The 21,491-nt window shown below is 46.7% G+C and overlaps 1 protein-coding gene across 1 annotated transcript in view; it reads right to left on the bottom strand.

The window, feature by feature from the left end:
* Window positions 1-2,562: 2,562 nt before the first annotated feature.
* Window positions 2,563-21,491, bottom strand: part of LOC106601756 (serine/threonine-protein kinase/endoribonuclease IRE1) — a 31,436-nt gene continuing 12,507 nt past the window's right edge. The window contains exons 5-22 of the mRNA XM_045715508.2: window positions 19,172-19,244; window positions 17,534-17,656; window positions 15,808-15,909; window positions 14,928-15,189; window positions 13,509-13,587; window positions 11,964-12,123; window positions 9,975-10,090; window positions 9,675-9,878; window positions 9,065-9,308; window positions 8,778-8,868; window positions 8,277-8,466; window positions 7,932-8,031; window positions 7,511-7,710; window positions 7,089-7,236; window positions 6,282-6,409; window positions 6,021-6,144; window positions 5,222-5,289; window positions 2,563-5,133 (exon numbers count right to left, since the gene is read on the bottom strand). Coding sequence (XP_045571464.1) covers window positions 3,964-5,133; window positions 5,222-5,289; window positions 6,021-6,144; window positions 6,282-6,409; window positions 7,089-7,236; window positions 7,511-7,710; window positions 7,932-8,031; window positions 8,277-8,466; window positions 8,778-8,868; window positions 9,065-9,308; window positions 9,675-9,878; window positions 9,975-10,090; window positions 11,964-12,123; window positions 13,509-13,587; window positions 14,928-15,189; window positions 15,808-15,909; window positions 17,534-17,656; window positions 19,172-19,244 — 3,582 coding nt within the window. The 3' untranslated portion in view covers window positions 2,563-3,963. The remainder of the gene's footprint in view (window positions 5,134-5,221; window positions 5,290-6,020; window positions 6,145-6,281; window positions 6,410-7,088; window positions 7,237-7,510; window positions 7,711-7,931; window positions 8,032-8,276; window positions 8,467-8,777; window positions 8,869-9,064; window positions 9,309-9,674; window positions 9,879-9,974; window positions 10,091-11,963; window positions 12,124-13,508; window positions 13,588-14,927; window positions 15,190-15,807; window positions 15,910-17,533; window positions 17,657-19,171; window positions 19,245-21,491) is intronic.

The raw sequence follows: 21,491 nt of genomic DNA, 5'->3' as shown, positions 1-21,491 counted from the left end.
ATCAAGTAGTCACATGTTACGTGTTACATTTTTCTTGTTCCCCATTTTTCCCCTGTTAGTGTGTTTGTCTTGGGCATTACAGGTGTACCGAGTTGCGGCTAACGATGGTGGGCGTGGCTGTAGCTGATTACAGAGAGGATATCTGTTTGCCGTGTGAGAGGAGAAGAGAGAGGACACTTGTTTTTTTGTTTGATTATTGGTGTTAATGTCTTTGTTTGTGTTTCAGCCTGTCCTCCTGAGGCGCTCCACCCTACCTAGGTCCTGGAGAAGGGAAAAGGTAGATCTGCCCATGGGTGTACATTCTCACGTAGATAACCCATTGTTTTATACACTAGGTTAGCCGGGTGGGTGTCACCCTTGTATTTTCTTGGAACCAGGTAGGACAGTGGGTTAGGGCTTAGAGTGTGTTAGGAAGGATTAGGAACCAGGTAGGACAGTGGGTTAGGGCTTAGAGTGTGTTAGGAAGGATTAGGAACCAGGTAGGACAGTGGGTTAGGGCTTAGAGTGTGTTAGGAAGGATTAGGAACCAGGTAGGACAGTGGGTTAGGGTTTAGAGTGTGTTAGGAAGGATTAGGAACCAGGTAGGACAGTGGGCTAGGGTTTAGTGTGTTAGGAAGGATTAGGAACCAGGTAGGACAGTGGGTTAGGGCTTAGAGTGTGTTAGGAAGGATTAGGAACCAGGTAGGACAGTGGGTTAGGGTTTAGAATGTGTTAGGAAGGATTAGGAACCAGGTAGGACAGTGGGTTAGGGTTTAGAATGTGTTAGGAAGGATTAGGTGTGTAGAAGAGGAGGGACCTTTTGTTTATTTTCATTACTTGGACCCCGATCCCAAACATTCCCTTCTCTTACCTTCCCTTGTTGTGGTTTTGTTTCTTACTGATTATTTATGGGTGTTTTATATTGTTTATTTAACTAATTCACTAAACATCCCCTGAGGGTTAAAATTGAGTTCTGGTTGTGGTCTGATTTATTTATCGCTCATTGCACCCCACATTTCTTCCCCTTTCATCCGTGTTACCTGGTGTGTTTAGGCCCAGGCATTTACGTCTCCTCCTCAGACGAGCTACACCCGAGGGGAGAACGTAAGATCACATATACACCTCTTTACAGTGAAAAGGCTCACTGAGGGAACGTTGTACAGTAAAACTACCATTGTTGACTTAAATCTTCCAACATAAACAGAAGAATTCCTCCCTTGCATTGCCAAGTATTTTGTGCCCAACAATACTTGACATGAGGCGGGACTACATTGCAAATAAAACAGGTTCCCTCTGTCCACATTAGTTCATTTCCACCCTGGCTTCTTGATGCATCGGGGGACGGTTCCATTCTGAGCCATTTTGTCTTAGTAGAGTAGGAAAGGCACTTGGTTTGGGCTGCTCCTGCCCTGTCGGCAGGTCCCAGGCACTGCAGGCCTGGTCCTCACCAGCACAGGAAAGAGCCATAGAGCCCCAGTATGTGTCCACTCGTAAGGCAATCAATCAATCAAATGTATTATAAACGCCCTTTTTACATCCGCAGGTGTCAGAGTGCCATACAGAAACCCAGCCTAAAACCCCAAGGCAACGCTCCTCTGTGCCGTACCCATCCACCACCCCTCACCTGGCGCTCAGGCAGGCTCCGTGTCCAGTGTGGCACTGGTGGTTCAGGATTTGTAAGGGGTATTCTGAGGGTGTGGCGGGTTCTGAGGGCTGGGTGGGCAACTGTCTGTGGGGGCAGGTCTGGCAGTGTGGATGATGTAGGCAGTACTGGTTATGATGTGGATGACACTGGCTCTACTGGTAATGTGGTTTTGATTGATAGTGACTGTATGGGTGCTGTGGATGGAATTGTGTTTGCCACCATCTCAGGCTGTGAGGGTACTATGTTTGATGGTGTGGGTTCCTCTGGCTACGATGTGTGTGTCTGCAGCAGCTCTGTGGCCTTGGGCCCAGGGTGTGTGTAGGAAGTCCGTATCCAGGCGAGCTGCTCTGAGCTGGAGTAGTAGGGAAGGAAGTGCCTCCTATGCACATGTGTGCATGGCCAGGTAGGTGTGGCGCGGGAGGTGAAGTAGGTGACAGTTATCAGCAATGGAGCCCAGTCTCCTGGACCTCAGCTGGTAACTCCCTGTAATGGTGCTTCTAAAGGAGGGGGACAAAAGAACGATTCATATAAACTGACATCTAAATCAGGTAAACACACATAGGAGGCTGTTGCATAGAAAAGGGTCTACATACATTGTTACACCAAATCATAAATCACCAACTAAAAGTACAGCTTTCATGGTTAACAAATTCAAGTTAAAAAACTTGAATAGATTGCTTTTTATAAATGTTGTGCTACATTTAACTGCCGAAAATGCTGTTGGTTAAGTCCCTTCCTTAGTAGGTGATGTCAGAGGTCAGCAAGTGGGAGAAGTCGAGGTCAGGGATGATCGATGAGTTTCCCACTAGTAATTACAAGTTGTAGGTGCGTTCAAGTGGATTTTTCCCAGTCGGTATGTGGTAAATACCACCTTCCCACTTGGTTATGAACGCAGCATTAGTTCCACAAGCTCAAAATATCTGCAAACTAACACCATAACAGATATTAATGCTGATTTAATTTGGCATTTTCACTCCAACAATGGCATAACTGAAAAATCATAAAACAAACTATTCTTGCATTCAGGATGGCATGTTAGAAATGAAATCTTAACAGTGAAAGGCATCGTCAGACGGGACTACAAAAGATTTACTGTCCACTTTTGCACAAAACCCTCTTCACTTAATTAACAGCTTGCATTAGACAAAATACTGTACCTTCTTGGGGTTTTTGATGTACAATGAACAGTACAAAATAAACCTGAAGTAAATGTATTCCACTTAAAAAATAAAATATTAACAAACTATAACAGTTAATTCATGTAATAAATGAAGACCTATTTAACTGCCAATCGTTATACAGACAATATGATTGAATAAAACATGTATTGGATCATCATTCATCAAAGCTAAGATGAGAAAACACATCATTCCTCTGACAGCAAAAACCAGAATGTGAAGTGAATACTTTCTGTAATCATCCTATCATGACTTGTAGCTGAACCAGTTTTAGTAAAGGCCTAGTGTGTCAGAGATCAAGCAAACAAGACTTTGGGTGATGCACTGCAATAATAACACAATCAGATCACATAATCGCCTTGTGCCTTATGTACAGCACAACGCTATCAGAGACAAGATAAAAGTAGAAAAGATAAAAGTAGAAAAGATAAACACATTATGCTTTTACCAGTGTTTAGTTCAAACACCCTTTGGACTATCTGCCCTCGCCTGCACAGGAAGACAGGCACTGAAATAGTATTGATTCAAGACAGAAAAGCCGTCACTAGCAGCATCTGCAGCAGCAAGCAAAACTATTTCAGAGACGTCTACCCTCACAGAACTCCCATACATAACAGTGTTATTTAAAAAGGCACAATGGCCACATCCCATGATTTTCAATGATCAAGTCATTATCAAGTCGTCACCTATACAAAAATATACACCTCTTTACAGTGAATAGGCTCATTAAGAGACAAGATTCCACAGTAAAACTACCATTGTCGACTTGTCTTCCAACAACATCAACAGAAGAATTCCTCCCTTGCTTTGCCAAGTATTTTGTGCCCAAAAATACCTCACAATACTTGACATTAGGAGGGACTCCATTGCAAATAAAACATATTCTCTCTGTACTACACAGTACGGCCCCCACTAGTTAATTTCCACCCTGGCTTCTTGATTAGTCGAGGGACCTTGGGACAGTTCCATTCGGAGCCATTTTGTCTCAGTCGAGCAGGAAAGGCACTTGGTTTGGGCTGCTGCTCCCCCCTGTCGGCAGCTCCCAGGCACTGCAGGCCTGGTCCTCACCAGCACAGGACAGAGCAACAGAGCCCCAGTATGTGTCCACTCGTAAGGCAACGCTCCTCTGTGCAGCACTCATCCACCACCCCTCGTCGGCTCTCAGGCAGGCTCCGTGTCCGGTGTGGCTGGATGTGGCACTGGCAGTATGTGTGGTTCAGGTGGGACAGGATCTGTAAGGGGGGTTTCTGATGGTGTGGGGGGTTCTGAGGGCAACACTGTCTGTGGAGGCAGGTCTGGCAGTGTGGATGAGGGTGGGGGTGATGTAGGCAGTACTGGTTGGATTGGTAATGATGTGGATGACACTGGCTCTACTGGTAATGTGGTTGGCACTGACTGTGGGGGTGTTGTGATTGATAGTGACTGTATGGGTGTGGAGTCTGATACTGTCACTGACTGTGGGGGTGTTGTGATTGATAGTGACTGTATGGGTGTGGAGTCTGATACGGTCACTGACTGTGGGGGTGTTGTGATTGATAGTGACTGTATGGGTGTGGAGTCTGATACGGTCACTGACTGTGGGGGTGTTGTGATTGATAGTGACTGTATGGGTGTGGAGTCTGATACGGTCACTGACTGTGGGGGTGTTGTGATTGATAGTGACTGTATGGGTGTGGAGTCTGATACGGTCACTGACTGTGGGGGTGTTGTGATTGATAGTGACTGTATGGGTGTGGAGTCTGATACGGTCACTGACTGTGGGGGTGTTGTGATTGATAGTGACTGTATGGGTGTGGAGTCTGATACGGTCACTGACTGTGGGGGTGTTGTGATTGATAGTGACTGTATGGGTGTGGAGTCTGATACGGTCACTGACTGTGGGGGTGTTGTGATTGATAGTGACTGTATGGGTGTGGAGTCTGATACGGTCACTGACTGTGGGGGTGTTGTGATTGATAGTGACTGTATGGGTGTGGAGTCTGATACGGTCACTGACTGTATGGGTTCTGTGGATGGAATTGTGTTTGACACCATCTCAGGCTGTGAGGGTACTGTGTTTGACGGTGTGGGTTCCTCTGGCTGCGATGTGTGTGTCTGCAGCGGGGGTGTGGCCTTGGGCCCGGGGTGTGTGTAGGAAGTCCGTATCCAGGAGAGCTGCTCTGAGCTGGAGTAGTAGGGAAGGAATGACCTCTCGTGGGCACAGGTGTGCATGGCCAGGTAGGTGTGGCGCAGCAGGTGGGGGAAGCGGGAGGTGAAGTAGGAGACAAAGTCATCAGGGATAGAGCCCAGAGTCTCCTGGACCTCTGCTGGTAACTCCCTGTAATGGTGCTTCTATAGGAGGGACAAGAGAAGAAGGATTCATATACACGGACATCTAATCAGGTAAACAAACATAATTTAGCTGGAAAGACACCCATACCTTGTTTCTCATGGCGCGGAGAAGATCTCTGACGGACCCTCCTTTATACGACCGGAATTTACGTAGATCTGCCAACAGAGAAAATACATGCAATGAATAATCCACAGTACATTCTAATAATTTATCCTAAAATGTATAATTTATCCTAGAAGTCTCATAATACAGCAAGATTGAAATACCTCACAATGTCCTGGTTTAAAGTTAGATATCTTGTAAATATAGTCTACCTGCCAGGAAATCTTCAGCTGACTAGTTCTCCACAATGCATGAAAACTAAAACATAACAACAAGCTAAATAGACAAATGACTAACATGCAAATTAAAAACTCATGAATGCAACAGTCACAGCGAACCTTCTCTTACCATTTCTTTCACATACGGTAGCATATTAAGATTAGAACAACCCCATGAAACAGCCCTATACAGATGAACACTGTCAACAGGAAGCAAAGCAGCCTTTTAGGTTGAGAAGAGCTCAGCTAAATGCTGCAGTCTGGATTGACAGGAAATGCAAACCACAGTCACTGCATTTTATAATCAGTGACTACACTGACATCTTTTCTGCACTTGAGAAACATTAACCCTAACAATCAGGTTCAGTACAAAACTGTAGTAGGTCATATCATTTCTTAAATCATGAAATATATACCCTTTAATTTATTAATGGCACTAGCATAGTAGTAGGGTTAAAACTGAACTCGGACCAGTCTCTTTACCAGTCTACACACATGACATGGACAAAGACTTGTAAGATAGGTATGTGGTTGTAGCTACAACTGATCTCAGGCCAGTCTCTTACCGGTCTGTAGAGGCACTGTGATGTGTTCCCTCCAGTCCAGCTTCACCACGGCCCGCCCCCCTCGCTCCAGCTGCCTTACGATTGGTCCGTCCAGCGGCTCCTTCTCTATCCTGTCACTCAAGTCCTACAGGGGAAACAAGATGAAATATGGGTTTTTATTTAAAAAAATAAAATGTCATTATTGGAAAATGTTCCCTTCACAGTGCTATACTGATTTATGTGGAACAGTTTTAATAGAAAAGTATTGGATTTGATTGTGACCTGGAAGAACTGCAGCTGTTTCTCCAGGCTCCAGAAGAAGGGGTGTTTGAGCACGCTCTCAGCAGAAGGCCTCCTCTGGGGCTCCATATTCAGCATCTGTTCTATCAGGTCTGTGGCCACGATGTCCTCTGGGAAAGACAAGACCAAACACTCAGTCACTATGGGGCGGTGTTATGGCAGAATTGGGGTGAGCTATTGTCACTTCTCAAGTGTTATGTTATTGTTCTGTGTTGGACTGTGATGTTATGCATTTCATAACTCCTGTTATGTCTGCACCCTAAAACATGGCCATTGTGTTCTGGAACTGTTGCTTGTATAAAATAACTTGTAACAATATGATTGTTTATTACCTTACACTATATAAAGGACATGTAGCCATTTACTCTTGGAGCTCCTTCCCTGATTGCTATCAGAGAGAGATCTACCTAGCAGCTTCTCGTCTGTATTAAAGATTCACTATTATAAATTAGTCTCTGCCTAATCTTTGGATCAAATTTTCCACAACAGCGGTCTCTGATGTGAAACAACTGATTGTCAATGTTTGGGTTTGCATTAAACAAAATTGCAATAACATCAGGACCCTGTCTGTCTATAATAACTCTAATACTGCCTTTACCAAATCTGTCCAATGTAAACATACTGTTCTCTTCTTTGTACTTTCAAAGGCTGAACTGATGCTCACCAGCAAGAAACTACTGTTTCTTAGACAGTCAACATCTTGGTTTAAATCAAATCACTTCCAAACCAATCCTACACCAACTTCCCCTCACCACCTTCCTGTGGAAGAACAGGAAGTGATGTGCTCACCATGTTTGTGGGGCTGTAGCTGGTCCAGGCTGTAGGCTCCCAGCAGTATGTTGGCTTGCCTCTGCAGGGACTTGCCAAAGGGATGACATCCCCAGGACACTACATAGTAGAACACACAGCCTGCAGAGAAGATGTCCACCGTGCACGTCTACAGGAGAAGAGAGAGAGAGAGCGAGAGAGAGAGAGAGAGAGAGCGAGAGAGAGAGAGAGAGAGAGAGGTTAGGAGTTCAATAATGGTGTTCTGTTGATGGTTAGCAATCAATGTCTTTGATAAAGGCAAGATAAGTATGTAACAGTGAACTGCATTCACATAAATGTAAATTCGTATCAGACAGTGACAGTCACACAGGCCTGTGTTTCATGACAGCTGCTATCTATAAAATCAGGATGAGTCATGTCTCCAGTAGAGAGAGACCACTCACAGGGTTGTCCTTGCAGTCCTCACTGAGGACCTCTGGGGCGATCCACCCCTCGGTGCCGGGCACCCCGGACCTCCTGCTGAAGCTGTGTCGGCCCACCGCCAGCTTCTTACACAGGCCAAAGTCGGAGATCATGGCCCGCGCCCGGCCGTGGGCGTTGGGCATGGACACCAGGATGTTGTGGGGCTTCAGGTCTCTGTGCACTGGGGACGGGAAGAGATCAGGCTTGAAGAATAACCTGTAACCTTGGAGATCTTAGATGTTTACTGTACCTAGTCCAGCAGTCTGGTGATTCTTATTGAAAATATTACTGTATGGTTTACTCTAACTGTAACTTACATAGAAACATTTGAGTATAACCTTTCTGTTCTTCATGAAAACCTATATTATAACCTAGTGGAGGTGCACATCTTGTGATTATTACCTATATTGAGGGAGTGCAGGTGTGCCAGTCCTGACATGGTCTGCTGCAGCAGCATCACAGGCTCCAGTCCATGCCGATCAAAATCCTGTCTCTCCACATACTGAAAGAGGAAACACAAAGAGTCCACATCTAGTGAGTGAGTAAAAGTAACAAGAAGCAAGTTTAAGAGGATGAATTAATAAATAAATGAATGAGAGCATAAGCTGAAAGGTCAGGAAGAGAGAGGGTGCTGTAGGGCTTAAGACAACTTTGGAGGGCCAGAAACATTTGGCTTGTGGGCCGCATTTGGCTCGTGGGCCGGGTGTTGCAGACCCCTGGGTTTGGTGGTCAGTGAGGCTGCAGTACCTCTTGCAGTGAGGCGGCACACAGCTCTATAGCGATGTACTGGAACTGGCGATCCCTCTCTGTACAGAAGTAGCGGATGACATTGGGGTGCTCGTCCGACTCGCGCAGCAGGTCCACCTCACGGTCAGCAAAGCTGAAGCATTCTGGGAGGATCCTCTTGACTGCCACGGCACGGTTGTCAAACTGACCCCTGGGGGACAGAGCAGGGGAAGGTTAGTAGAACATTCCTAAACAGACACTTTACAAAGAAAGGTTTAGTTCTTGTCTGTATGTTTGTAAAACTGAACATTTATCAAAATAAATAAAAAAACGAAGGTTGTGTCCCAATTCTCTACCCACTTGCACAGAAATAATGGGGATGCGGCCAAAGACTTAAGAGAGTCTATATGACGAGTAGAGATGATTGAACGACTAACTGAGCAGCCTCAAAAAGACACTAAACTTGACTTTCATTTTACTTTGTTACAAAATGTAGATACATTAGCCTGGGTTGAGACTTACTTATACACGATGGTTCCCTCTGCACCGTGTCCCAAAACATTTTTGGGACGGAACGTAATCTTTCCAACTCTGACCATGTTGGAGTCCTCATCTGATGAACCATAAAAAACACATCAGATATTGGAATCAGAAGAGTATCTTTCATTTTCAAAACAATTGCCAGGCATCAAGATGAACAGAGCAGTGCTAGACCTACTGTAAGTGAGTGTGTACAGTATGTGTGAGTAATTGTGTGCATCAGTGCGTGTGTCTTCATCAATGTGTGTATCCACTTGTGTCCTCCATACCTCCGTCCTCGTGCTCGTTGGCGGAGCTGCCCAGCTCAGGCACAGACAGGTTGGAGTGGTTGGATGCACGGGGGGTGATGTTGGGGGTGCCGTTGGGGCTGCTGTGGTCTGAGTCAGCGTCCGGGGCCAGCAGGGGCAGGTCGGTCCCTGGGGGAGGGAACGGCTGTCTCCTCAGGAGATCCAGCCGTTCATCCAACTGCCTCTGGAACTGTTCATGCTGCAGCTGCTGCTGTTTGTGAACACTCTGGGAAGTACATGTATAAGTGAGCTATAATGTTCAAGTCAGGTATGTGTTATATCCATAACTCAGCATTTCAACTAAACTGTGGCTTTACTTCCTACATTTAACACAGAGCCTACCATCATACTGGAACTAAACTGTGGCTTTACTTCCTACATTTAACACAGAGCCTACCATCATACTGGAAGTAAACTGTGGCTTTACTTTCTACATTTAACACAGAGCCTACCATCATACTGGAACTAAACTGTGGCTTTACTTCATACATTTGTCACTCATGTTCAGCTTGTTGACTGACAATCTGTACAGCCAGGTAGTAACAGCCACAGCCATACACCAGATCACCACTAGGTGTCAGTGCTCCCTCACCTTGGGGTAGATGATGATGAAGGCTACCCAGCCGGCCAGGAGGAAGGTGCTGAAAATGATGGTGGCCATGTCTTTAAGCATGGAGTCCACAGGGGCCTCCACCCTCACCGGTGTGGTCCGCCCCGGCTGCTCCTGGATGGAGGTGACCACCGGGGGGCTGGGGCCCACAGTGGGGCCTTCTCCCATGTCACTCTCATTCACCTTCTAGGGGAGGACGAGGGAGAAGATCTTTTTATACCCCAACAAAATCAAATCAAAGAGGAGAGGTTAGTTGGCATGCTGAAGGACTGAAACACACACCTCCTCTAGGGTCTTCTCTGTGGTGGGGGGGATGAAATTGCCCTGCTGGCGTGGGATACTGTCAGGGAACTTCTCCAGGATCTTGTTATGGGCATCAGGAGGCGTCTCATGATGACCTGGGAGAGAAACACATCCAACCAGCATCAGCATCATCACTAGGATGATATTACAGTGTGTGTAATAACATCTATATAACATCAATAACACATTCTTAAATCCTTGAATAATCAAACTGACATCACTCTCAAAACCAACTTCCATCCTTATTCTACTGCCACAACTGCATGGACTTGGACAACGCTTGTGTTCCACATTTGAGAACTGACTGGGCATCCAGCAGAGGGCACTATAATAACACAAGGTAGACACTGTGGGGGGGTAGTAGTAGACACTGTGGGGGGGGGGGGGGGGGGGTAGTAGACACTGTGGGGGGAAGGTAGACACTGGGGGGGGGTAGTAGTAGACACTGGGGGGGGGTAGTAGTAGACACTGGGGGGGGGGGGGGTAGTAGTAGACACTGGGGGGGGTAGTAGTAGACACTGGGGGGGCTAGTAGTAGACACTGGGGGGAAGGTAGACACTGTGGGGGGAAGGTAGACACTGTGGGGGGAAGGTAGACACTGTGGGGGGGTAGTAGTAGACACTGTGGGGGGGTAGTAGTAGACACTGTGGGGGGAAGGTAGACACTGTGGGGGGAAGGTAGACACTGTGGGGGGAAGGTAGACACTGTGGGGGGAAGGTAGACACTGTGGGGGGAAGGTAGACACTGTGGGGGGGTAGTGGTAGACACTGTGGGGGGGTAGTGGTAGACACTGTTGGGGGAAGGTAGACACTGTGGGGGGAAGGTAGACACTGTGGGGGGAAGGTAGACACTGTGGGGGGAAGGTAGACACTGGGGGAGGAAGGTAGACACTGTGGGGGGTAGTAGTAGACACTGTGGGGGGTAGTAGTAGACACTGGGGGAGGAAGGTAGACACTGTGGGGGAAGGTAGACACTGGGGGAGGAAGGTAGACACTGGGGGAGGAAGGTAGACACTGGGGGAGGAAGGTAGACACTGTGGGGGAAGGTAGACACTGTGGGGGGTAGTAGTAGACACTGTGGGGGAAGGTAGACACTGTGGGGGGTAGTAGTAGACACTGTGGGGGAAGGTAGACACTGTGGGGGGGAAGGTAGACACTGTGGGGGGGAAGGTAGACACTGTGGGGGGGAAGGTAGACACTGTGGGGGGGAAGGTAGACACTGTGGGGGGGAAGGTAGACACTGTGGGGGGGAAGGTAGACACTGTGGGGGGGAAGGTAGACACTGTGGGGGGGAAGGTAGACACTGTGGGGGGGAAGGTAGACACTGTGGGGGGGAAGGTAGACACTGTGGGGGGGAAGGTAGACACTGTGGGGGGGAAGGTAGACACTGTGGGGGGGAAGGTAGACACTGTGGGGGGGAAGGTAGACACTGTGGGGGGGAAGGTAGACACTGTGGGGGAAGGTAGACACTGTGGGGGAAGGTAGACACTGTGGGGGAAGGTAGACACTGTGGGGGAAGGTAGACACTGTGGGGGAAGGTAGACACTGTGGGGGAAGGTAGACACTGTGGGGGAAGGTAGACACTGTGGGGGGGAAGGTAGACACTGTGGGGGGGAAGGTAGACACTGTGGGGGGGAAGGTAGACACTGTGGGGGGAAGGTAGACACTGTGGGGGGGAAGGTAGACACTGTGGGGGGGAAGGTAGACACTGTGGGGGGGAAGGTAGACACTGTGGGGGGGAAGGTAGACACTGTGGGGGGGAAGGTAGACACTGTGGGGGGGAAGGTAGACACTGTGGGGGGGAAGGTAGACACTGTGGGGGGGAAGGTAGACACTGTGGGGGGGAAGGTAGACACTGTGGGGGGGAAGGTAGACACTGTGGGGGGGAAGGTAGACACTGTGGGGGGGGAAGGTAGACACTGTGGGGGAAGGTAGACACTGGAAAATGCATGAGAGAGGTGTTTTCTACCTATGAGGAGCAGGTGGTTCCTCATGAAGTTGATGCGGTTGCGTTCCCTCAGGGCAGAGTTGAATTTGACGCTGGTCCTGGGGGTGATCACACACTCCTCCTCCATTGTTACCTCCTGGCTGTTAGGACCCTCCAGCATGGGGAAGGTGCTGCCGCGGGGCTACAGGAGACACACAAACCACTAGATTATGGATCCTTTATTTAACTAGGGAAGTCACCTTGTGATTGACATCCTTTTCAAGTACTAAGTAGTTCAATGTTAATATACACTACCTGGACACCTGCTCATCGAACATGTCATTTGAAAATGATGGGCATTAATATGGAGTTGGTCCCCCTTTGCAGCCTCCACTCTTCGAGGAAGGCTTTCCACTAGGTGTCGGAACATTGCGGCAGGGACTTGTTTCCATTCAGCCAAAAGGGCACTATGCACTGATGTTGGGCAATTAGGCACTGATGCTCGCAGTCTGCGTTCCAATTCTTCCTAAAGGTGTTCGATGGAGTTGAGGTCAGGGCTTTGTGCAGCCCAGTTAAGTTCTTCCACACTGATCTCAACACATTTCTGTATGGACCTCTCTTTGTGCACGGGGGCATTGTCATGCTGAAACAGGAAAGGGCCTTCCCCCAAAACTGTTGCCACAAAGTTGGAAGCACAGAATCGTCTAGAATGTCATTGTATGCTGTAGCGTTAAGATTTACCTTCACTGGAACTAAGGGGCCTAGCCCGAACCTTGAAAAACTGCCCCAAACAATTATTCCTCCTCCACCAAATTTTACAGTTGGCACTATGCAGTCGGGTAGGTAGCGTTCTCCTGGCATCCACCAAACCCAGATTCATCGGTTGTACTGCCAGATGGTGACGCATGATTCATCTCTCCAGAGAATGGGTTTCCACTGCTCCAGAGTCCAATGACGAAGACATTTCCACCACTCCAGCTGACACCTGGCATTTGGCATGGTGACCTTAGGCTTGTGTGCAGCTGCTCGGCCACTTCATGGAGCTCCAGACCAACAGTTCTTGTGCTGATGATGTTTCCAGAGGCAGTTTGGAACTCGGTGTTGCAACCGAGGACAAGCAATTTTTATGCGCTACACACATCAGCACTCAAATAGCCCGAATCCACTCATTTGAAGGGGTGTCCACATACTTAGTGTAGTTTAATGTTGTTAAATGTTGATAGAAATGAATACATCCTTTACTACTTAGAAGGAAACTGAAATAAGTGGAATGTCAAGATCAAATGGGTTACATCAAATTAATCTCAACATCTTATCGTAAATAGATAGAAATAAGGGGTCTTGCTGATACTATCCCATGTTCCTCTGTGCTTCAGGGACCCAGGCCTGAGGGGATTGTGACCTGGGTTGTGGTCAGGTAAACAACCAAACCAACACTAGTGCAGGGTCCCTGTGACTCTTAACTCACATCTTTGATCTTGGGCTAAGAGATCAGCTCCCAGAAGCTTCCAGTTGTTTGGTGATGTTCTAGATTCTAGACGGAATGTCACATTTTGTTCTAACACAGAAGAGCCTAGTGCCACTCACCACGACCGTGACCCCATCATGCACCAGGGAGGGCGATGCGTACAGGCTGGTGGAGTACTTGCCTACGTAGAGTGTGGCCCTGTGAAGACAACAGAACAGGATAGTCTTAATGTTAGCTTTAAACAAGGAAGAGAAGCCTAATAGTCTACCTCAACCAGGACATTTAGAATAGGGAGATTCTCTATTCTACTGTAGACAGCTTTGACTTGAGTCAGAAAACTGCACAATTGGTTACAAACAGACAATTTCTCACACACACACACACACACACACACACACACACACACACACACACACACACACACACACACACACACACACACACACACACACACACACACACACACACACACACACACACACACACACACACACAATAAGATCACCCACTGAATAGTCTTATTTCTCCTTTCTTCTGAAAGCTGGCGTAAATAGAAGTACAGAACTGTATTGTGAAACCACAACTGAAAGAGTCCATCTGTGTTGGTTAGATGTGCATCATTTGTTCATAAAGTGATACATCTCTACAAGTCCTGACTACACCACCACTGGTTCGTGCAATCATCAAACATAGATATAAAGAGATCTTCAATACACCCCATCAATGATTCAGAGCCCTGGAATGCATATCAAAGCTCTAACACGACTGGTAGAGATGGGGCCAACCCCTGTTCTCAGGATGGGGAGATCAACCGTAACACTGCTGCTTGCAAAATCAACTTACTCAACCCATCTTAAATTACTTGAGACTTCAAGAGTTCAGCTAAAGCATTTTCAAAAGGGGCCCCTGTTAACAAAAGAAATGCCTTGAAGGAAAACAGAGATTCGGAGTAAATTATTTAATTAATCATAAAAGAGATAAGGAAGTGGCTAAATAAGCGTGATAAACTAATTCAACAGAAGTCAAAGGAGAATGGTCTTGGCAGAAATGCTGTGGCAAATGCTTAAGGGGAGAGGCTCTGCTTGGAATCTTGCTGAGCATAGACTGGAGCTGATAGAAACCAATCAACATTGTTTATAGAAAAGGGTGGGGCTTCTATTCCTAACCCATCAGGACGGAATCCTCAACCCAGATATGCAAATATATACAGTACCAGTCAAAAGTTTGGAAACACCTGCTCATTCAAGGGGTTTTCTTTATTTTTTACTATTTTCTACATTGCAGAATATATGTGTATGCACATTCAATGCCCATGGCTATGGGAAGATTTGCATGAAAGTTCAAGCTAAAACAGTAGTCAGCTCTACACTTTAAAATACCCACCCCGAAAAGTGATAATAAAAAAGTTTCATCCCATTGTCTGTGTTTTTCTATGAAAGCATAAGCCACATACAAAGTCATATCTTAAGTCAGGGTTTTGCGGCCTCCGTAGCTGAGTAAGTAAAGGGGGGCCACTGTCGATCACACAGTCTACTTACATGAGCTTGTTCTTGGGCTTCTTCTCCTTGGGGAAGGGATACTTCCACTGCGTGATGCGGCCCACCTCGCCTGACATGAAGGTGAGGTAGCGCAGCGTTTCCACAGCGACGTTGGTGAGCGGCACCTTGCGCAGGCCCTCGCGCTGCCATATGTACATGGCCACCACGGGGGAGTTGTAATTCTGGATCCACTGGACGTCACCCGACTCACTGTCCACTGTCACCACCAGTCCGTCACCATTGGAGACAAAGTGGGCCATCTCTATAAGGGGAGGGGGAGAGGGGGGTTACGTAAACTGGGTGTACGTATTGCATCAGTGCAACTATGTGAAAGATGACGGGAGGTGGATAATACACATATAGAAAGAGGTAGAGAGGGAAAGACAAACGAGAGGAGAATCATATTTAATATTAGTTTCCTTGATATTGGATGATGTTCAATAGTAATATGTTGTGAGGATAATGACAGTAGAAAATCATCTCCCTGGATCTATGTCCTATGAGATATGCTTTCAACCAGAGAGCAGGGCCGGGACGATATCAGTAACAATACTCGTTAGTATCATGGAAAGGAAACAAAAACACGAGGCGGATTTAACTTCTTTAGGAAAACAGCCCTGTTGGAAACAAACATCATTGTTGTCATCCAGAGTGACAGGTATTTCTTTTCCAAGCTATAGCACACAATGTTACATCCAGCAGGTTCTTACAGGACCAAAGAGTTACATCTGCTTCCTGTTTTCATTTATGCCATGGAAAATACATTGTGACACTGGCATCATCACAGCCCTACCAGACAGCATATCGCAAACAACTCAGTCTCTCACATACATAGCCTACATTCACTGTCGCTATCGAGAGATATAAAAGCATGTCTTACTGTATTTGGTGTCGTCGTCAGGCAGCGTGGAGGCGTAGTCGAAGTAGGTGGCATTCCAGCGGAGCTGTCTACTCTTGGTGTCGTACATGGTGATAGTGTACTCTGGGGAAGGGACAACATCATACTGTAGCCTAGAACATGTAGGATATTCCAGAGTAGTGAAACTAAACTCAGGACTCAACCCATGGTGATATTGTGTTTTTAGAAGAAATGGTGAGAGCGCTCATTACAACTATACAGCCATGCTAGCTATGGTGACAACACTGGCCACCTTAGAAAAACACAGGATAACATGACAGAAGTCCAAATTCATGTTCCTCCTTAGAGAGGTATCCCACGTCTCAAAGCATTTATAGGCTACTTTTTGGACTACTGCCCTGGCAGCCTGACCTTTACAACCGCCATAAATATCTACAAGCCACACACAAGTCATCTAAAGTGACATCAAAATTAAGCAGATGCCATAGGACACAGGGTATGACAGATCACTGCAGTAATAACTGGGAGTACAAATGGGCATGGAAGTATCATAGCATTTCCAAGGCAGGAAAGTTGCACATAATCACTGATCTTGGGTCAGATTCACATTTTCCCCTCTAATGGTTAAGGTTAGGATTGCGGGAGGGGAGCTGATCCCAGGGCTGTAAAGGGGATGTGAATGAGGATGTGGAAAATTAAACCCAGAACAACAAGATCCTTGTTAAAATGTCAGAGGGAGAGATATTTCACTTGCTTTGGCAATGTAAACATATGTTTCCCATGCCAATAAAGCCCCTTAAATTGAAAAGAGGCTTTGCGTCAATGCCAGACTTTTACATACGTGCCATTAGCAGAGAGGGTTGAGGCGTCTGCATGCTTCCCAGCTGAAACAGTTCGGAAGAGTTTGTGCATATATTATGATTACATTTTGTGATGTTTTTGTTTGTTTTGGACTTCAGTGAGGGTTTTTGAGTGTTCGGGCACACACACTTCTGTCTGGACGCAAGACGAAGTCGGTAGCCCAAGTCTACGCCCCTTCGTCTGAGATTGGTCAACAGTAGGGATTCTTCAATAAAGTCGGTTGTCATTCGACGAGAGACGACTCATTTTCATGCACATTGTTTCATTGAGAAATAATGCACCAACCATCTTAGTTAGATTCAAAACTGGGCAACAAAGTGCTCCTCGGGAATGTTAATGTTAAAATAAATGACAGATTCCTTGAGTTAGATTAATTCTGACTATTTTGAGGAAGTGTATACTGACTACGGTGTCTCAAAATGGACAAATAGTACTACAGCTGCTTTTTTCTCGTTTTTCAAGCACATGTCTTTTAAGGGAGTATGTGAGCACACACGGTCGGTTCGCCTAGCTGACTTCGGCTAGCTGCCAGCTGAACTGCATGCTGACGCCTTTAGACAGTACCAACAAATTAGCTGGGATAGGCTGGAGATAAGATAACTATGGAGATTAAGTAAGTAGATTTGGGACTGTGGGGGAAGGATAGGAAGGGCTGACCAGGTGAAGCCAGGAAGAGGCAGGGATGTAGAGGGGACAGGGGTTAGGGGCAAACGGGTCTATCCATAGAAACAAATAGACAGAACACATCTCTATGAGCCTGGGCCTAACTGAACCTCATAAGTATTGCCCAGTGGCGTAAGGGAGAGAAGTGAATTATGAATAGCCCATGGAGATGTTTAGACCCCAAGCCAGCCAGGTGGGTGTAGGCTGGGCTACAGGTGCCTACCGGTGCGTCCCAGGTAGAGAAGGGAGGAGGAGGGACACAGCATCTCAGCAAAGGAGGAAGTGAGAGTCTGCTGCTTCTCCCCTGTCAACAGGTCCACGACGTACCACAGATCCTGCTTCTTACCTGCGCATACACACAAAGTGATACAAAAACAGACATAAGGACATCATGAGGACACCAACACATGGACACAATAGGGCTGGGTGATATATATTGAATTCATTCGTTTTTATGGGAGTTTATGTCCACTTCTCGTGTCTTTTTGGTCTCGTCTCCTTTTCATGCTCAGTTTGTCGCGCGCAGCATTGCGTACAACTAGGAGCATTTTAGCCAAAGCCTATTATTCAAGCTGTCTAGTCTGTGTTTAATAAATATGCAATAGGCGTAAAAACACAAATATATACGGAATTGGCAACTCATTCTCATTCTAGGTAGGCCACTTGATTTCAACATCTGGCTAGCATGCTGTTCAAACAGTTGGAGACGGACAGAAGGGTGTGTTCATAACAATTCAATTGTTCTATCTTGTTAACTACCAAATAGATCCAAGTTAGCTAAACTTGAAATATAAAGATTAGCTGCCTGCTCACTAGCACGTGGGCTTGTGCTTGAGAGATTGTGTATGAGACCCGTGTTAATGTTCTATAATGCCTGCTACAAGAAGTGAATCCTTATTATGCATGGTTCTTTTTAGGCCACATCGCCCAGCCCTAGGAAACAGAGCAGTCAGCCTAATAACATTGTAAAAACCTACTTGTCTCTGGTCTGAAAGCAGAGCCATACATGCAGTTGAACCACATTCAATCCGAGTTGTTTATTATCCTTATTATACTTTCAGTGAATGGGAGGGACAGAGGGCGGGCAACCTCAGTTAAGTAAAGGTGGGCTAGACAAGCCCCCAGCATTCTCCCAGAGGCTAATGGGTGTTAACCTACCTATAGTCTTATTAAAAACACCCCATGCCCTGGTAGTGCACTGTCTCCCTATTGTGTTGGTGAAGGGAGTGACACTAATCGTTATTCTGGCTGGACTGTAATAACAACGCCTGATGGATTACGAAACAGTGTCCCATCTGCAGTGCTGGTGGCCCCACCCGTGAGTAGGATGTTGTTGGCTGAGCTGCTCCTCAAACTGACTCTGCAAGAGGGCTTTAGACTGAAGATTACGGTTGTTTGTCTAGCACAGTGTGAGGTGAAAATTGCCATTGGCCAACAGGTTTGACAAATAAAACAGAAGATTCTCCCTTTGTGCTCGCAGTGGCTTCAGTGAATGGGTGTGAAAACATCTACAGGACTGAGAAGAAACGTGACATCCATTTTCTCCGCTGAACAATGGCATGGTAGATAGGTTAGATTACGGTCACGCCTTCGTACCGCAGTATATTCAAAAGAGCAGGGGTTATGATGACCGTGAGGTGAAAGGAATGGAAATGTAGTATAACGTCTTTTAGTTCTAACAAGATTATACTCATTCATTAGAGGTCAGCCTGATCGGGACTTGAACGATAGTCCCACTTGGTAGAGTAGATAACCATGACAACGTAGTCCAAACTGTTCCTGGTCTGTTCTAAATGTCTACATGTCATGTCAGTGTGTGTGTGTCGTCATATACTCCAGGTCTGAGAGCTGGAAGACTTACCCATGTAGATGATCCCGTCAGAGCTGCGGCAGGGAGACGCCTGGACCAGCTCAGGTATGGTGAAAGGCAGTTTCTGTGGAAAACAGGGAAATGTCCATTGGCCCACTCATAAGCATGTTTACTGTGAGTGTATCAATATCAAGGGGTCAATGTTGAGCAATGCTATTTCATCACAAACCACATACACACTCACAATCTCACACACAGACTCTGCTACTACATCCACGCCAAACAGAAACATGATGTGCGCACACACACACACACACACACACACACACACCCTATGTGCACTACATGTTTTGCGTGACTTGCTTATCACCTGTGGTTGGCAGATATGCAGTGGCCTTCTAGAGAAAGAGGAAACTGTCAGTTCCTCTCTAGTGATGGTGACCCTGTTAGTCTAATAAGAGGGTTCAGTGGTTCCTCTCTAGTGATGGTGACCCTGTTAGTCTAATAAGGGGGTTCAGTGGTTCCTCTCTAGTGATGGTGACCCTGTTAGTCTAATAAGGGGGTTCAGTGGTTCCTCTCTAGTGATGGTGACCCTGTTAGTCTAATAAGGGGGTTCAGTGGTTCCTCTCTAGTGATGGTGACCCTGTTAGTCTAATAAGGGGGTTCAGTGGTTCCTCTCTAGTGATGGTGACCCTGTTAGTCTAATAAGGGGGTTCAGTGGTTCCTCTCTAGTGATGGGTGACCCTGTTAGTCTAATAAGGGGGTTCAGTGGTTCCTCTCTAGTGATGGTGACCCTGTTAGTCTAATAAGGGGGTTCAGTGGTTCCTCTCTAGTGATGGTGACCCTGTTAGTCTAATAAGGGGGTTCAGTGGTTCCTCTCTAGTGATGGTGACCCTGTTAGTCTAATAAGGGGGTTCAGTGGTTCCTCTCTAGTGATGGTGACCCTGTTAGTCTAATAAGGGGGTTCAGTGGTTCCTCTCTAGTGATGGTGACCCTGTTAGTCTAATAAGGGGGTTCAGTGGTTCCTCTCTAGTGATGGTGACCCTGTTAGTCTAATAAGGGGGTTCAGTGGTTCCTCTCTAGTGATGGTGACCCTGTTAGTCTAATAAGGGGGTTCAGTGGTTCCTCTCTAGTGATGGTGACCCTGTTAGTCTAATAAGGGGGTTCAGTGGTTCCTCTCTAGTGATGGTGACCCTGTTAGTCTAATAAGGGGGTTCAGTGGTTCCTCTCTAGTGATGGGTGACCCTGTTAGTCTAATAAGGGGGTTCAGTGGTTCCTCTCTAGTGATGGTGACCCTGTTAGTCTAATAAGGGGGTTCAGTGGTTCCTCTCTAGTGATGGTGACCCTGTTAGTCTAATAAGGGGGTTCAGTGGTTCCTCTCTAGTGATGGTGACCCTGTTAGTCTAATAAGGGGGTTTAGTGGTTCCTCTCTAGTGATGGTGACCCTGTTAGTCTAATAAGGGGGTTCAGTGGTTCCTCTCTACTGATGGTGACCCTGTTAGTCTAATAAGGGGGTTCAGTGGTTCCTCTCTAGTGATGGTGACCCTGTTAGTCTAATAAGGGGGTTCAGTGGTTCCTCTCTAGTGATGGGTGACCCTGTTAGTCTAATAAGGGGGTTCAGTGGTTCCTCTCTAGTGATGGTGACCCTGTTAGTCTAATAAGGGGGTTCAGTGGTTCCTCTCTAGTGATGGTGACCCTGTTAGTCTAATAAGGGGGTTCAGTGGTTCCTCTCTAGTGATGGTGACCCTGCTAGTGTAATAAGGGGGTTCAGTGGTTCCTCTCTAGTGATGGTGACCCTGTTAGTCTAATAAGGGGGTTCAGTGGTTCCTCTCTAGTGATGGGTGACCCTGTTAGTCTAATAAGGGGGTTCAGTGGTTCCTCTCTAGTGATGGTGACCCTGTTAGTCTAATAAGGGGGTTTAGTGGTTCCTCTCTAGTGATGGTGACCCTGTTAGTCTAATAAGGGGGTTCAGTGGTTCCTCTCTAGTGATGGTGACCCTGTTAGTCTAATAAGGGGGTTCAGTGGTTCCTCTCTAGTGATGGTGACCCTGTTAGTCTAATAAGGGGGTTCAGTGGTTCCTCTCTAGTGATGGTGACCCTGTTAGTCTAATAAGGGGGTTCAGTGGTTCCTCTCTAGTGATGGTGACCCTGTTAGTCTAATAAGGGGGTTCAGTGGTTCCTCTCTAGTGATGGTGACCCTGTTAGTCTAATAAGGGGGTTCAGTGGTTCCTCTCTAGTGATGGTGACCCTGTTAGTCTAATAAGGGGGTTCAGTGGTTCCTCTCTAGTGATGGTGACCCTGTTAGTCTAATAAGGGGGTTCAGTGGTTCCTCTCTAGTGATGGTGACCCTGTTAGTCTAATAAGGGGGTTCA

The sequence above is a fragment of the Salmo salar genome, chromosome 03, assembly GCF_965601325.2.
Source record: "Salmo salar chromosome 03, fSalSal1, whole genome shotgun sequence".
Classification (NCBI taxonomy): Eukaryota; Metazoa; Chordata; class Actinopteri; order Salmoniformes; family Salmonidae; genus Salmo; species Salmo salar.
The sequence above is the reverse complement of the archived record's forward strand: the minus strand, read 5'-3'. Positions and strand labels throughout refer to the sequence as shown.